Consider the following 15556-nt stretch of genomic DNA (forward strand, 5'->3'; position numbering starts at 1 on the left):
TAATAAATTTAAAATATGTATATTTTTCCCAAACCAAAAAAACAACAAATAACAACAAAAGTTTAATACCCAATTGTTGGGAGTAAAATATCTTCATTCTTCAACTTTGAGAGTGTTTGTTTATCTTCATCAAACAAAGATATCCATGGATAAAGAAGAAGAAGATTCAATTCTTCATTCATATTTATTACCATTACCTATCATTTATAAGATAGTTGATGATTTGTGGAATGGATCATCTATTTGTACATGTTACTATAGCGGAGAATCAGTAGAGAAGATAAAGGAATTGAGTAAAGATATTCATTCAAAATATGATACTCTTAGATTATGGCCACTCTTTAAAGTATTGTTACAAGTACACGAGGAAGAAAGATTAAAGTGTCCTATGCATGCATATCAATCGTATATGAAAGATCAATTACAAGTGTCAATCAACTTGTGTCACCCCTTTGAATCGACTCGTAACGATTCAAATTCGTGGAGGTTCCAATTGCTACATCTATCAAAGAGAATCAATCAGTTTATTATCTCTAACAATCGTCGTGCAAGTGTAAAAGTATTCCTACCAAACCAGTCTCTTTCAAGTCTATTCCATGATAGTCCATATTGTCGTACGATTGCAAACCCTCGAAATGTTACTTTGGATGGGACATCATCACTCGATACCCAATATAGCAAGTCGTCGTGGTGGAGTAGTAAGATTGAAAAGTTGGTACTTGAATTGAAAATACCAAATCAACAACAACAACAACATGAACAACATATTGCAAAGGCATTTCAAAATATTAAATCATTTAAATCAAAGACAATGTGGACTGATTACAAGGCTATATTGGTATTTAAGAATCTTACCTCTCTCAATTTAATGGATTCATTGGGTACCCAATCGACGTTTAGTTCTAATTTCAAATTGATTCAAGAGAGTTTACCTACAACACTTGTTAAATTCCTTACACCCCCTGGTGGCGAATGTATTTCTTGTGGTCCTCGTCTACTCGATACTCTTCAAGCCACCAACATTAGGGTAAACACCAATCTCTTTAAAAACCTTCGAACCTATCATGTCACTCAAGGTCACGGCTTCAACGTATTTAACATGCCAACAGTCACCAAAGTTATCATGCATCGATACATGTCAAATGCTAGTAGCCTCTCATTCAAAGGATTCCCAAACATCAAAACTCTAAAGTTTAAATCACACATTGCAAATGATTTTATACCATTTTGCAATCATACTATCAATCGATTGATTGTATCAAACCAATCAACAGATATAACAGACACCATGATAAATACATTTGCATTAAATGGTTATCAATATCAAGGTTCAACATTCAAAGATCAAACCAATACAAGAGATTATATGTTTATTAAAACAATTGATAATAATAATAACAATATTATGCCACAAGAAAAAACAAAAGATGAAATAACCTCTTTATTATTTTTAAAATATCCAACAAAAGAAATCATATCATCAACAAATCAAACACTTCAATGGTATATTATTGAAAAAATCATAAGATACTCTTGGACTGGATACATGTGTACTTGCCAAGTAGATTTTTCACAATCTATGAAAAATGGATCAATCAATACACTAGTGGCAGATGAATACCTGGAAACCAAATCAAACTGTCCTATACACAAACGACTTTGGTACTATCATAACTCTTACGACTTTGATAAACTACATGTTCAAATCAATAGAGCAAGATTTGGTTTGGCACAGGTATGCAAAAGACTGCTATCATTCACTTCAAGTCTAGTTACTAGCAAGGTTGCTATACTTTCGATTTCCACCTCCTCACTTGATACAATACATAAACACTTTATCAACCAACATTGTCTTTTGGGAAAGTCAATTAAAAAGATTTTTATTGATCGCGACAGCTTGGATATTCTTTTGGTAAAAGGACCTCTGCATTACCGGAAACCATATGCCAACATTAACACTCTCAAACTAGATGGAATCAATGGCAAGACCCCATTTTCAAATATATTGCTCGATTTCAAATCACTCACCTCTTTGGATTTCGGAAAGATATATATACATCAACTTCCGGATCTATTTATATCTCAATTAAAAACAATGTCTATTGTAAAACTCTATTGGTCTGAATTCTCCTCTCCCGGTTTTACATCTCAAAATCTAGAAGAAGTTCTTTTTAAAACTCTTGTATCGGTACAGTCATTGGAGTCCATTTCAGTCAATCAACTGAAATTCATTTCGTATCTGGACCAATTTCCAAAATTAAGATCTATCAGACTCATTCTCAGCCGATACGAGAAACACGAGGTAAGAACCAGTTTGATTAGTATCCCAATCAATATCAAAAAGATTTCATTTAGACAACCAAAAATAGCGGTTTTCTTTGCCAAGTCGTATCCTCAAATCACACAACTCAATATTAATGACACAATCGATCCCCCTTGTCAACATTTCCTTTCAAACATATCGTCCTTTGAAACCAACAACATTCAAAAAATAGTAATCATTACACAACAAAACTATTATCCTCTTGGAAAGAATAATCATTTTCAATTAAAAGGTATATTTATGAAAACAACCAATACTTTAAATAACCCATTAAAGAAATTTGTTTATCTAAAAAAATAATTTAATTTAATTATTAATAAATAAATATATAAATAAATAAATATATAAATAAATATTATATGTGTGTATGTATGAAATAATTATAATGGATATAAAAGGATAAAAACTATTTTGTTTTCTTTCCTTCCGATGTTCAGGGAATTCCAAATCGAGATTGTTTTTATTTTTTCTCAAATGGTTGTGCGAACCAGTGGGCTATTCCTAACCCTCTAATTTCAAGGTCTCATGCAAGGTCCCATTTCATTTCATTTCATTAGCTTTCAAGAAGATAGATAATATTAAAAAAAAGAGATAAATAGATTAGATTAGAATGGGTCACGCAAATAGTAAATTATCAAAGGCAGAGATGGATTCAATCTCTTCTTCATCTAGTTTCTCAAAGAATGAAATTTCTAAAATCTATGAAGAGTTTAAACTTCATGATAAGGATGGCAACGGATCATTTGATAGAAATGGTAAATACTAACTACTCAAAGAGAATACTTATCAATCGATACTAATATTATATTTGATTTGTTTTTTATAAATTTAGAATTCATTGCATTCTTTAAACCAAAGCTTCCAAGTTTCCCACATGAAAAGTTAACAGATCTATTTGAAGCATTTGATACTGATAAGAGTGGTACATTGGAGTTTAAAGAGTTGGTTGTAGCATTGTCAATCATTGGTAAGGGTACTCCAGAGGATAAGTTGGCTATCATTTTCGAAACCTACGATCAAGACAAGAGTGGAACATTAGAGTCAACCGAAATCAAAAAGATGACTGATCTCATGGTCAGCGTTGGAAAGGCTATGGGTAAGAGCGAAAAGGATGTTGGTGTCTTTATTGAAAAGCTACTCGAAAAGATTGACAAGGATCACAGCAAAACGATTACCAAGAAGGAATGGATCGAAGAAGGTTCCAAATCACCTTCACTTTTGGTACTTTTAGGTGTTACCAACTAAAAAAGAATAAATAAATAGAATATAAATAATATTTAAATAGTTGTAAATTAAAGGAGGTGGAGGTTTATATAAATAAACCTTTTATTTATTTTTCCAATTAACATGATAAAAGGTAAAAGAGGTATCTATCGTATTAACCAATCATTTTAAATGGATCATAATGATTGGATAATAATAATATTATTATTATTATTATTATCACTCTATATAGACAAAAATCTATTCATAAAAGATAGATCTATTGTTGACCATGAATCGTGACACCTGTCAACCATCCTACAAAGTTTGTGCATACATTGTATGAGATATGGTAGAGTAGGAGTGAAGAGGATGAGGAGGAGGAGGAGGAGGAGAAGGTTGAAATGATGAAGAGAGAGAAAGAGATTTAATGAGCATCCATCATTTCTTCAGTTTCCCATTCTTCAACCAAAATTGAAATGAGATCGGCAAGAGGTACTCTACTTGAAAATACTCCATTCTTGTTGATGAGTTCGTCTGTTACTTTCATAGCATCGATCGATTTTAGTTGTAATGGTTGTGGTTCTGGAGGAGATCTTCTAATGTTCTCCTTCTCCTCTGGTTGTTTGTTGTAAACACCACTTCTCCATTCATCATTCATTTTCTTCCAATGGTCATATCCTTTTAATAAATAGATAATTAATATCAAACAAACTAGTTTCTTTCTTTCTTTCTTTGTTTCTCTCTCTTACCTTGATTTACAAAACCTCTAAATCTTTCATCATGAGGTATACCATCTTCATATTCATAGTTGATTTCATTGGTATCTATATCTGCTCTTCTTATTATACCATTTAAACCAGTCATATTGTTAACTGCTGATAAAGTTGTAGAAGTAGCAGTAGTTGTTGTTGTACTTGTAGTTGTAGTAGTTGTAGTATTATTATTCGTTGACATTTCTATAAGGGTATATATATTAAGAAGAATAATAATAATAATAAAGAATATAAACAAATAAATAGATAAAACAAGAGAGACAACACAAACAAGATACTAATGTTTGCACAAATAAAATGATAAAAATGATTCGACCAACAAACAACTAGTTGTTTTGAAACCAATTTAATTTAATTATCTATCTGCAAACATACATAAACAAAAGATATTACTATCTATATTGTCATTCATTCATTATATATACATGTGGTTGTAAATTTATTTAAAAAGAATAGTAATAGTAGTCGTAGTTTATAATTATTTGTGTCACTTATTCTATTCTTGATCTTGATCTTGTGAAGATTTAGATCTTGGTTGAATACCAAATTGATGTCTCTTGCTTCTCTTTTCATAGTATTCCTCTCTCTTGTCTTCTCTTTCAGAGAGCATTTTCTCTTCGATTGATAGATTAGCATCTAAACGTTTCTCTCTCTTTTCAGCTGCTACTCTAATCATTTCCTGAATATCTGATTGATCGTATTGTTCAGGTGGATAAACTACAAAATGATACTAATATAACAAAATAGTTGGTTAGTATCGATATTGATCCATTCTATCCTTCTTCTTTTCTCTCTCTTTCTCTCTTACTCTTTTAATTAAATTATTTAATCTATCATCATCCAATATGTATAACGAACAAGTAATTGGCATCAATATGTAGACTGCGAATTTAAAGTATTCTAAACCACCCCACTTCTTCATTGTTATTTAATATATGTATGTATACTTATATACAAATATGTAGATGTGCAGATCTTTACTACTCTCTGAATGATTCTGCAGATTACTGACCATTCATTCGTTTTTAAAAAAAAATATGTATCAAGAAATCTGATCAATTAACTCTTTTTTGTTAAACAATCATCATTACGACAACAACAACTACAACTAAAACCTATTCACATATGGGTAAAAGATGATTAACCATAGTTTAAACATTACAAGACGTGCACTTACCATCGCAAACAATAGTAGTAGTTTAAGTATTAGATCAATAATATCATCGTCGTCTACACCACTATTGACCAGTCAAACCACATCAATAGTATCACAATACAGTAGTAGCAACAACAACAACTATAGCAACAACAACAATAGTTACTACCAGAGAAACACCAAACAAGTATTTTCAAAGGTTGAACAACAACAACAAGCAATACAAAGCGATATACAAGCAACCAAAGATGTTATCTTTGATAAAAAGTATGTAGTTCTACAACAACCATACAATACCTCTTTTTGTTTTTAAAACTTGTATCTAATATCTTATCTCTATTCATTTTTTTAGAAGTTTCCTTCAAGCTATAACAAGAAAACCTCGTATTTATTTTGGTTGTGAAAGTACATGGTTGACACATTTTATCAATACTGACAATGTAGAGATGATAATGTGGATGTTGATCAGATATATACCTTATACATCATATGATATAAAAGTGGAGAAATATCGATTCTCTTGGATGAACTTGTCGACATTTGAATTGTTGTATCAATATATTGCAACGAAAAAGAATGTTGGATTTATCAAGAAACTGTTTTCGAGTATGGTCGATACTAGATTATTACAGAGATTGTTTGAAAGGATGATCAAAGTGGGATCCAATGATATCATAGGACAAGAGGACAATGGACTACTGTTAAACATTAGATATCTATCGGCGTATCAATTCTCGGCTCTGTATTCACACAACTTGTTGGCTTCATTGGAACAACCAACAACACCATTTCCACACAAGGCGTTGTTTGATATTTTCAGTGCAAACGATGATACCTTGCCAATTCCCAAACTCCTTTCCATCTATAACCGATTGATTTTTATCAGACAGGAACATATTGCTCTCAACCTTCTTGCCAATCATGCAAAAGATCATCCAATCGAGCAATTGTATCGTCCATTTTGCTATTCTTTTGACCCGACTTCAAGAGGCTACTGGACATATTTTAGAGAGATTCGAAAGCTTCCACAACCAACCCTCGAGACACTACCCACCAACCTTTTGACTCGATTCGATGGATATGTAATACCAGAGTCGAGGGAATGTTTTCTCTTGGAAAAAGAGATTACCATGCCAGATGGTAAACCACAGGTAGTGATGGGTATTCTCGAGAGCTATTTCAAACTAGGCACTCTCCCATCGAGAAACCTCTTTTTAAGGGCCATTAGTTTTCTCGACAACCAGGCAGATCGAGCCACATACTATCGCTTTTTGGTTGAAACGGTACCAAAAATATACAAACCATTCTTTGTGTCGTATGCAACACTTGGATTGATATTTCAAAAAAACTACCAGATTGGATTGCATTGGATGGAAATGGTGGCACCAACCTTTTCAAACTACAACATTGTTCTCTTTGGTCTCACCAACAATTCAGAGTTTGACATTTTATTGGAAATCATGGAAACATCGGCTTTGAACAAGAGTTATCCACCATCACACAATCTTTTAGCTCTCATCTCTGAGAGTGTATTGGCTCACAATTTATATCATCATATTCCAAAATTACTGTCCATCTTTGATTTATCCGATGATCTACCAGTCAACACTAAATCAATTTATTTTGATTTATTATTAAAACAAAAATTGGCAAGTCAAATGATTGAATTGACAGAAAAGGATAGACAATTATTACTACCAATAACAAAAAATGGAATTGGATCAAAACATACAATTGTAAATGGTATGGCATTATTTTTGGCTCAATTTAAAGCGACCACTGGTGATATTGATCAAGATTTGAATCATTTTATACAATTCTTTGGATTTGATAATGAAATGATCGTAGCAGAGATTCCGATACCTCAATGGTTGGATATTATACAAGATTTAACATCATCACCTAAAACTACACATATTGTAAATCCATTTATCAAGAGTACGTTGATAACCAACATTCATTTGGCCACCAAACAATCATTTAATCTAGAATTTTCTTCACTTTGTTTAAATGCATTTGGAGAGGATTCACAACAAAGAACCATGTATTTCAAGACTTTGGTTCGAACGCATCGAAGTATTATCATTTCACCAGAGGATAAAGAATTGTTGGAACAAGATAATCCTCAAGACATTCACAAGATTAGATCATATATTGCATCGACGCCAGTTTTCAACGTTCACCCAAAACCAAAATTAGAATTATGTAAACCAATTCTTCATCCCTCACTATTAGAATCAATAGAAGAAAAACAAGAATTTCTTTTAAATTTAAAATCCTTTTTTTTCAAGAAAATAAATAGAAATAGAAATAAATAGAAATAATATTATTTAATTTGTACAATTATTATTTTTTTATTTATTTATTTTTCTATTTTTTTGCTAATTTTAAACTAGCAGATTCAGCAGATTTTACAATATTAATAACTGCAGAAGAAAGACCCTTTGCACAAGTAACCAATTGTTCCTCACTTGTTGAATCATCTTCAATGTCTGATTTGACGGCACAAAGAATCTTGAGTTGAGTTGAAAAGTTGCCACCACAATCGACATAGTTGAGGACGGCCTGTTTGAGACGTGGATCTGTACAGTTGGCGGCGATACCCTTGGCGGTGGTTTGGATTTGACGGATGGAATCGGCAATCTTTCTGGCGGCACCAATCATGCCCTTGACATCTCCCTTTGCGGCAAAGCTCGAGAGCATGGCCATTTGACGGGCAATATCATCACCGAGGGTGACCAATTGACCGAGTGGAGTGTCGTCACGAGTCTTGTTTTCGAGGGCGTTGGCGACATCGGCAGCAGCACTGTAGACGGCCTTGTTGACTGGTCCTTCGGGGACGATGAATTTGGGTGGGACGGGCTTGGGCTCTGGCTTGGGTTCTGGTTTGGGTGGTGGGACTTGGACTTGACTCTTGGCATAGGCGGCATCACGGGCTGCCTTTTGGGCCTTGAGCTCTTCTGGCGTGGGTTGGGTAACGGCTGCAAGGTTGGAAGAGGCGTCTTTGACTTGACGAATGAGTGATTCGAGACGTGCACGAGCTGCCTTGTCGTCGGGATTGGCCAAAACATCCTTGATGGCTTCGAGTAGTTGTGGAGTGAGGTGTTTGAGACGGTCGATGGCCTCTTGGATTTGACGCTTGCGTTCAGGGTCTGTGATTGAATTCATGTAGTTCTCGGCCTCTTCCAATTGCTTTTTAATGTCTGCAGCAATATCTTTGGCATGTTGAACACCCTTGAATTGCATGTCTGGACCACGCTCATCAATACATTTGAGTAAATTGTCGAGATCATTGTGGAGCTTGGAATTGATGGCCGACACCATTTCATGGGATCCCGAGATTTGAGAGATTGCTTGCTTGGTCTCCTTGACGACGGTTTGGAGTTGCTTGCGGGCCTCTTGGTTTTGTGGCTCTCTGACGCAACGTTGAGCAGACTCTAAAAGACGTGGTTTGAGTTGAACCAACTTTTCAATGGCCTTTTGAACTTGGTGACGGAGTGCTGGATCCTTGATAGAGTCGAGATAGGCAGTCGACATTTCAATGTGACGGTCAATGGCGGCACCCAAATTGTTGGCGATAATCTCGGCACGCTTGACATCACCACGGTTGAGGGCGGCCTCGAGGTCATCGAGATCGCGGGCCAAACTGACACCAGAGGCGGCGACAATCTCGGCGGGTGTCGATACAACTGCCACTGCCAAGTTTTCCGATGCCTTTTGTGTAGAGTAGATCAAATTGTCCAAGTGTCTCTTGGCAGCCTCGTCGTTTGGATTCTCGAGTACCGGCTTGATGGCGGCAATCAATTGTGGTGTCAACTTTTTGAGTTCCTCTATGCTCTTTAGAATCATCTTTTTCTTGACTGGATCATCACACTTTTCAGCAACAATAATAGCATTGGATATTTGAAGGTTGGCCGAATTGACAATCTCTCTTGCTGCTGTTGGTCCATTTCCCATTTCAATTTGTTTTGGTAATGAATGAAGTTGTCCTATTAATTGTGCTGATGCACTTACTACTTCATCTTCTGCCATTGTTCTAACTGGTTTCCACTAATAGAAGAAAAGTTAATAAATGAATCAAAATAATATTATTATTATTTTTTCATACTTTGAAGGCAAGATCAACAAATTTAGTATTTGCAGAAAAGATTTGTTTAATAGTTTCAATCATATCATCAATAGCAGATAATAATTTATGACTGACAGTGTTACGAGCTGAACGGATTGATTGGTCTTGTGGATTGGTGCATACTTGACGAGCGGCTTGTTGATGTTTTTCAGAGAGATCGTTGACAATGTATGAGAGATCTTCGAGTTTTTGACGAAACTCTGGGCTGTGACTACCCTCTGATCTACGTTGAGAACGTTTGACAAGTTCTTGTTCCAATGCAACAACGTCGGCCACCATAATGTTGAGTTGGTTCAAATTCTCAATCTCGTCGATACGTCTGACACCTTCGGCCACCTTTTTGGCAATGTTTACGAGAACCTTGATATTTGACTGCTCCTCGATCAACACCAACAAGACTACCTTTTGTAAAATCAACTTGGCCGCCTTGATGGCATCTTTTTGTGGGACACGATTCCATGGGTCCTCTCTTGCACGCACAGCATGTGCGTATAATTGTCCGGCAGCATTTTTCAACGACGACGATGTTTCCTTTAATTGTGGTACAAATTCTTCATCAATCAGTGGTTCTGATTCAATTGATGCTTCTACCATTCCATTTACTGCTTGTTGAATTAATTCTACTCCTGGTACCATGTCCTAAAAATAAAAAAAATAAAAGGAAAAAAGAAATTAAAAGTTAGTTTCTATTTTTGGTAATAGAGATGAGATGAGATGGATGGATAGATTTGTCTTTGTCTCGAGGAGGATGTGGAAAAAAAAAAAGGAAAAAAAAAAGTGATTTGATGTTATTGGGCGACGATCGCATGATTGTTGAGGGGAGTTCAAGTTAACGGCTGTATATAGGTCGTCGCGAGCTAAATATCTAAACTTTTCTCCACTTCTTCCTCTAAACAACACACAAAGACAAAGTAAGAGATAAAAGATAAGAGATGAACTTACACCAAACAAGGTATTCTTTTCCTCACTCTCTGTAATAGCAACTACAAGAGATGAGACTGCATCAGCAATCATTTCCAATACTTCATCCATTTTCTTTCTTTTCTTTCTTTTGATATATAAAGTTATTTTGTCTTTTTGAGATTGATGCTTTAAATTATTAATATTCTTCTTTCTGTCTGTGGTTTTTTAAATAAATAAATAAATAAATAAATAGAGTTATATAAATATGTCAATATAGTACAATGCGCAGGTGTGTTTTTTAAATAAATAAATAAATAAATAAATAAATAATGGTGGGTGTGTGTGATTGAATAAATAAATAATGGTGGGTGAGATAATGGTTGATCAATCTGACCAAAGGGGTGACTTGGTTCTTGCATGAACTGTGATGAGAGGAGGAGGGTTTAAAAAAAAAAATTATTTGAATTTTTTTTTTGCAACAAATTTTTTGAATGGCTTTGACATCGATGGTAGCTGCGCCGACGACTAGACGAGTGGCATGAATGCTTTGTCCAATAAAATTTCTTTGAAACTTGATTTTTTTTCATTGCAGTGTGTGGGGGGAGGCTCGAGTCGATAAGTCTTGACCAACCTATCATTAGAAAAAAAAAGTTAACTTTTTATTGTGTGGTGGTTATCAGTGCTGGCTGATTGATTGATTCACACCCCTATTTTGTTTTTTTGTGTGTATAGACCTTTTTTTTTTTCCATCGATCTATTTTGATCACATCATGACAACCCCTAAGAAATATATATACATATATTCTTTCGTCTATGCATTGATAGATCAAAGTTACACCATCGGAATCTATACTATTGATAAGGATTGTACAACATGTTGAATGGTTCTATTTCTTTCATCTTTTGAAATCAACTCAACTACTCTATAACTATCTATCTTTAGGAGGTAATCGATTTAAAGATAATGTGGGAATATAGATACTTGAGTCACTAGTCATGAAGAGTGATCAGACAAGAAATCATAAATCATTTTGTTGTTTTTGGTCTAAAGTTTAAAACAACTACTTGTATACAAATTTAATAAAAACACTCAAGCGTCGCTCAAAGTCCTAAATGATGACCACTCTTTCTACGTGTCCAATCTTGATAAGAACAACAATATAGTTTTAACCAAATATATGATGCCTGATCGACAAGATTCCTATGATTCAACAACAACTACAGCAACAATTATAATTGAAACCCTAGAGAATCATATTGAAATGAAAAAATAATTCTTTAGATTATTTATTATTATGGTGATAATGATGATATTTTAGCCTTACCATTTATTTATAAATTCATTGATAGTTTATTTGGAATATTTTTTAAAATAAACAATGGTAGTTTTTGTGAATAAACAAATAACAATAGTTCTAAAGTTTGGTAAGAAAATGATGATAGAAACAGTTCGAAAATTTTTCTTTTATCTTTGGAGTAAAAAAAAAAATGAAACTCGATCAGAGTTTAGCGAATATCACATATTAATAGATGTTTTAATATATTTTAATTAAAATAGATCTTCTTTATGGTAGACATACGAGTTTAAAAAGATTAAAAAAGACCCAATTTTTTGGGTATAGTGCCAATTTTGAAAAATGACTTCAACAAAGGCTCCATAGTTGAATGGTACAATACTACCTTTGGGTGGTAGTGGTCTGGGTTCGATTCCCGGTGGAGCCCTTTTGCTTTTTTTATGCTGTGTCGCGACCAAAAAAAAAAAAAAAACAAACAAAAAAAAAACACAAGATATATAAATATATCCTTTAAATAATTACACTTTTATTTATTTATTAATTTGAGATCTACCAATAGATTTTGGAAGTTTTTGATTTTCTATAATATCCTTTTCCTTGTAGAAAAAAAAAAAAGATATTATAGATCAAAAAAATATCGCCTTATTAATTTGTATTATTCCTATTGAATATAAAAAATAACTTGTTCAAAAAAAAGTTCTTGAACTTTGGCACAAGGTCTTGTTCTTTCTCTCTATCAAAAATCTTGTGCAAAAGAGGCGGATGCGCACGTGAACTGCGACATGTGATCATTTGTAAGATGGCATCGAAGAATCTGATCACACCCCGAAAAGGTAATGCTCGTGTATCATTCATTGAAACAGCTATTCTCCCCAATGGTCACAATTTCAGAGAGAGCGAAGATCAAACCCCGTTCCACATCTTTCAACAAACTATAAATACAGAGTGTACACTCTCGCATTCGAGCCATTCTCATAGTTGTAGAGGTTATATATATAAAACACAATAATACAAATACAAAATCATGGCAGTTGGTAAAATGACAGTATGTATGCATCACATCTTATTCAATAGGTGTAATATTAATCTTTTATCTTTTTATTTAATAGGTTCGAAATGGTTGTCCATTTAGTGTAGTTTTCTATTGTCTTGCTGGTCCAAAGTAAATAACAAAAAGAAAAGGAATGATTCCTATGATCATCAAGATCTAACCCCTTTTATTATTTCAATGTTTTCTACTTTTTCTATTTAGATTTGAACTTGGACCATATGAAACCAAAACAGAGAGTGCATGTCTTATTTGGTTTTCAACACGAGTTGCTGGACCAGGAACCATTTCAAATACAAACAACTTTCAAAAGGATAGTACCGATTATGCAAACCATCTCAAAAAGTCATACAATCCAGTTGAACTTGGCAAGGCTGCCAAATCATTTGTCTTTTTAGAAAAAGATGCCTTTGAATGGGTATTCAAGATCCCCAACACCACTGTACCAACTGCAAGAGGTAATGAATGGTTCTTTGGAGCAAAAAAGGAAGGTGTCTATGGTACTTCAGATCTTGTTATCCTTGGTATGTAAAAAACAAAAAAAAAATAATACAAAATTAATATAAATATTTATTAATTGTTTTTTTTTTTAGCTGATATGGATATTGCACATTCACTTGATCCAAATTATCCACCATGGGTACATTTAAGAATTGAAAAGGATGAAGGTCAAGGAAAATTACCAACCGATTTTATGACCAAACCTTCTTATATTGAACCAAATCTTGGTAATTATTTTAAAAAAAAACAAATATATATATTTTTTATACTAATATCTCTTTATTTTAATTTTAGATAAATATGCAGATGTATTCTTTTGTAAATTATTAAATGTTCAACACAAGAATTATTTATCGGCCAAGAATTATGGACAAAATGATCTTACAATGAGTGCATCTCATATCCAACCATACGATCCATTCAATTTCCATGAATACTTTGCTGTACAACCACATCACTCTGGACAAAGCTATGAGATTAAAATCTTTAGCACTGTCAATGGTAATAGTGGTCAGATATCTCGTTATGTCAAGACCTCTGGTGGTATTGGTGTCACTGGTGAATCTGAATCCAGTGACCAAGTTTTCACGGTTGCCTTGTTACATGATAACCCTCCAACTGTCAGACTTTCTCAAGGTGGTTATCAATTGGTTGGTTCTGACAATAACAAGGCCCCATTCCTTTATCCTAAAATTGATACTGCTTTGGATCAACAATGGTAAACAAAAAAAACAAAATCAAATGTAATATTAATATTAACCTTTTTTTTTTTTTTTTTAGGAATGTAGAGACTTATACAGTTGATATGCATAAAATTCCAACAAATAGAAGAATTAGAATCATGCATGCAAAGACTGGTATGTTTCTTTCTGCTTTAAATGAAAAGATGACATTGGTAGAGGGAACTGTCAATAATGACCAAATGTGGTTTTATATTGAGCCAGCAAAGGCAGCCAACAACTATGACATTGTTCCAAATCAATTCATTATTTCCTACTATCAGGGATATAAATATTATTTGGGTGCCAATCGTGACAAACAATTTGTTCCTGGAGGTTATTATGCATTTGCAAACAAATGGGAGTTTCAAATTGGTGGAAACCATTCTGGTTTTCTCATAAAGAGTCTTGTTGACGATTGGTCAACATTGTCACAAGGTTATAATAATCTATTTTATAAAAATGGTGAATTTGCTTTTTGGTGTGGTGATTTTGATGATCAAGTATGTATAAAAAAAAAAAAAAACATTATATAAACAAATACTAAACTTAAATTCCATTTATTTTTTTTGTTTATCATTAGTTATGGGTTGCTCAATTTTAAAATCTTTTAAAAGAAGATTCTATACATACATTGTTTTTGGCCTATTATCAATCAATATTTATATTTTAAATAAAACAATTACAATCAATCGATTGGATTTAAATAGAAAGAATGAATATACTAGAATTAAAATATTCTTTGACTCTATTAAACTATATATAACTATTCTATCTTTTAATTATTATTATTATTATGATTATTACTTTGACTGACTTTTAAATAACAATACTTGGTAGTAAAAAAACAAATATTAATTTGTCACCAACACAGTGATAGATGTCCATGTTTCCAAAGTGAGTAATGTGGATCTTTTATTAGGACATATTTGTTCTTCACATCACAACACTAACTCTCACCAATCTATGGGATCTCCTTTCTTGTTCGCACCCACCAGCACTCAAACCATCTTGCTCTAAACAATAAAACTATTCTACGACCACTATCTTTTACATTTAATCTCTTCAACTCCATTAATATTGTTTTTCTTTTTCTTTTTCTTTTTTACTCTTTACTTTCTATTTTTCTCTCTTTTACTCTTTGTAATTCAAAAAATAATGCAGAAATAAATAAAGTTACGGGCAATTAGTTGTGGCTTTTAGTGAGTGTGAAAAGAAATAGTAATGTTGATAAAAGATAGTTGAAGATAGTTGATGATTGAGTGAAGTTCTATAGTACTCTATACGTAATTCTCTGTTTCTATCTCTTTCTCTCTATTACAGAAAAATTCCAAACTGCTAAAAAGGGGCTAAAATGTTTTGGGTATAAGGCCGATTTTGAAAAATGACTTCAACAAAGGCTCCATAGTTGAATGGTACAATACTACCTTTGGGTGGTAGTGGTCTGGGTTCGATTCCCGGTGGAGCCCATTTTTTCTTTTTTTTGCTGTGCCACGCCAAAAA

The 15556-nt window shown here is 33.3% G+C and overlaps 8 protein-coding genes and 2 non-coding genes across 10 annotated transcripts; 6 read left to right on the plus strand and 4 right to left on the minus strand.

Moving 5' to 3' along the window:
* Positions 1 to 145: 145 nt before the first annotated feature.
* Positions 146 to 1970, plus strand: DFA_00756 (uncharacterized protein; the record flags this gene model as incomplete). Its single annotated transcript, XM_004358684.1, has 2 exons — positions 146 to 1735; positions 1920 to 1970. The coding sequence occupies 2 exons, from the start codon at positions 146 to 148 to the stop codon at positions 1968 to 1970; spliced, it is 1641 nt and encodes a 546-aa protein (XP_004358741.1).
* Positions 1971 to 2933: 963 nt separating this feature from the next.
* On the plus strand, positions 2934 to 3568 carry cbpM (calcium-binding protein; the record flags this gene model as incomplete). Its single annotated transcript, XM_004358685.1, has 2 exons — positions 2934 to 3078; positions 3156 to 3568. 2 exons carry the CDS (start codon positions 2934 to 2936, stop codon positions 3566 to 3568), a joined length of 558 nt encoding a protein of 185 aa, XP_004358742.1.
* A 385-nt stretch (positions 3569 to 3953) lies between these two features.
* Positions 3954 to 4187, minus strand: DFA_00758 (uncharacterized protein; the record flags this gene model as incomplete). Its single annotated transcript, XM_004358686.1, has 1 exon — positions 3954 to 4187. The coding sequence occupies one exon, from the start codon at positions 4185 to 4187 to the stop codon at positions 3954 to 3956; it is 234 nt and encodes a 77-aa protein (XP_004358743.1).
* Positions 4188 to 4240: 53 nt separating this feature from the next.
* On the minus strand, positions 4241 to 4483 carry DFA_00759 (uncharacterized protein; the record flags this gene model as incomplete). Its single annotated transcript, XM_004358687.1, has 1 exon — positions 4241 to 4483. The coding sequence occupies one exon, from the start codon at positions 4481 to 4483 to the stop codon at positions 4241 to 4243; it is 243 nt and encodes an 80-aa protein (XP_004358744.1).
* A 315-nt stretch (positions 4484 to 4798) lies between these two features.
* Positions 4799 to 5224, minus strand: DFA_00760 (uncharacterized protein; the record flags this gene model as incomplete). Its single annotated transcript, XM_004358688.1, has 2 exons — positions 4799 to 5032; positions 5111 to 5224. 2 exons carry the CDS (start codon positions 5222 to 5224, stop codon positions 4799 to 4801), a joined length of 348 nt encoding a protein of 115 aa, XP_004358745.1.
* Positions 5225 to 5438: 214 nt separating this feature from the next.
* On the plus strand, positions 5439 to 7776 carry DFA_00761 (uncharacterized protein; the record flags this gene model as incomplete). The annotated part of the gene is made up of 3 exons (XM_004358689.1): positions 5439 to 5725; positions 5811 to 6095; positions 6345 to 7776. 3 exons carry the CDS (start codon positions 5439 to 5441, stop codon positions 7774 to 7776), a joined length of 2004 nt encoding a protein of 667 aa, XP_004358746.1.
* Positions 7777 to 7828: 52 nt separating this feature from the next.
* Positions 7829 to 10619, minus strand: vinA (vinculin A; the record flags this gene model as incomplete). The annotated part of the gene is made up of 3 exons (XM_004358690.1): positions 7829 to 9508; positions 9567 to 10226; positions 10530 to 10619. 3 exons carry the CDS (start codon positions 10617 to 10619, stop codon positions 7829 to 7831), a joined length of 2430 nt encoding a protein of 809 aa, XP_004358747.1.
* A 1522-nt stretch (positions 10620 to 12141) lies between these two features.
* On the plus strand, positions 12142 to 12212 carry DFA_00763. The gene has a single exon. It is a non-coding gene; the product is annotated as a tRNA-Pro (tRNA).
* A 597-nt stretch (positions 12213 to 12809) lies between these two features.
* On the plus strand, positions 12810 to 15080 carry DFA_00764 (uncharacterized protein; the record flags this gene model as incomplete). The annotated part of the gene is made up of 7 exons (XM_004358691.1): positions 12810 to 12830; positions 12895 to 12947; positions 13038 to 13357; positions 13427 to 13561; positions 13629 to 14052; positions 14115 to 14556; positions 14976 to 15080. 7 exons carry the CDS (start codon positions 12810 to 12812, stop codon positions 15078 to 15080), a joined length of 1500 nt encoding a protein of 499 aa, XP_004358748.1.
* Positions 15081 to 15451: 371 nt separating this feature from the next.
* DFA_00765 lies at positions 15452 to 15522 on the plus strand. The gene has a single exon. It is a non-coding gene; the product is annotated as a tRNA-Pro (tRNA).
* The last annotated feature ends 34 nt before the right edge of the window (positions 15523 to 15556 follow it).

This window comes from Cavenderia fasciculata (assembly GCF_000203815.1).
Source record: "Cavenderia fasciculata unplaced genomic scaffold Scf_Dfasci-F-a-25c12.r2-5, whole genome shotgun sequence".
Lineage (NCBI taxonomy): Eukaryota > Evosea > Eumycetozoa > Acytosteliales > Cavenderiaceae > Cavenderia > Cavenderia fasciculata.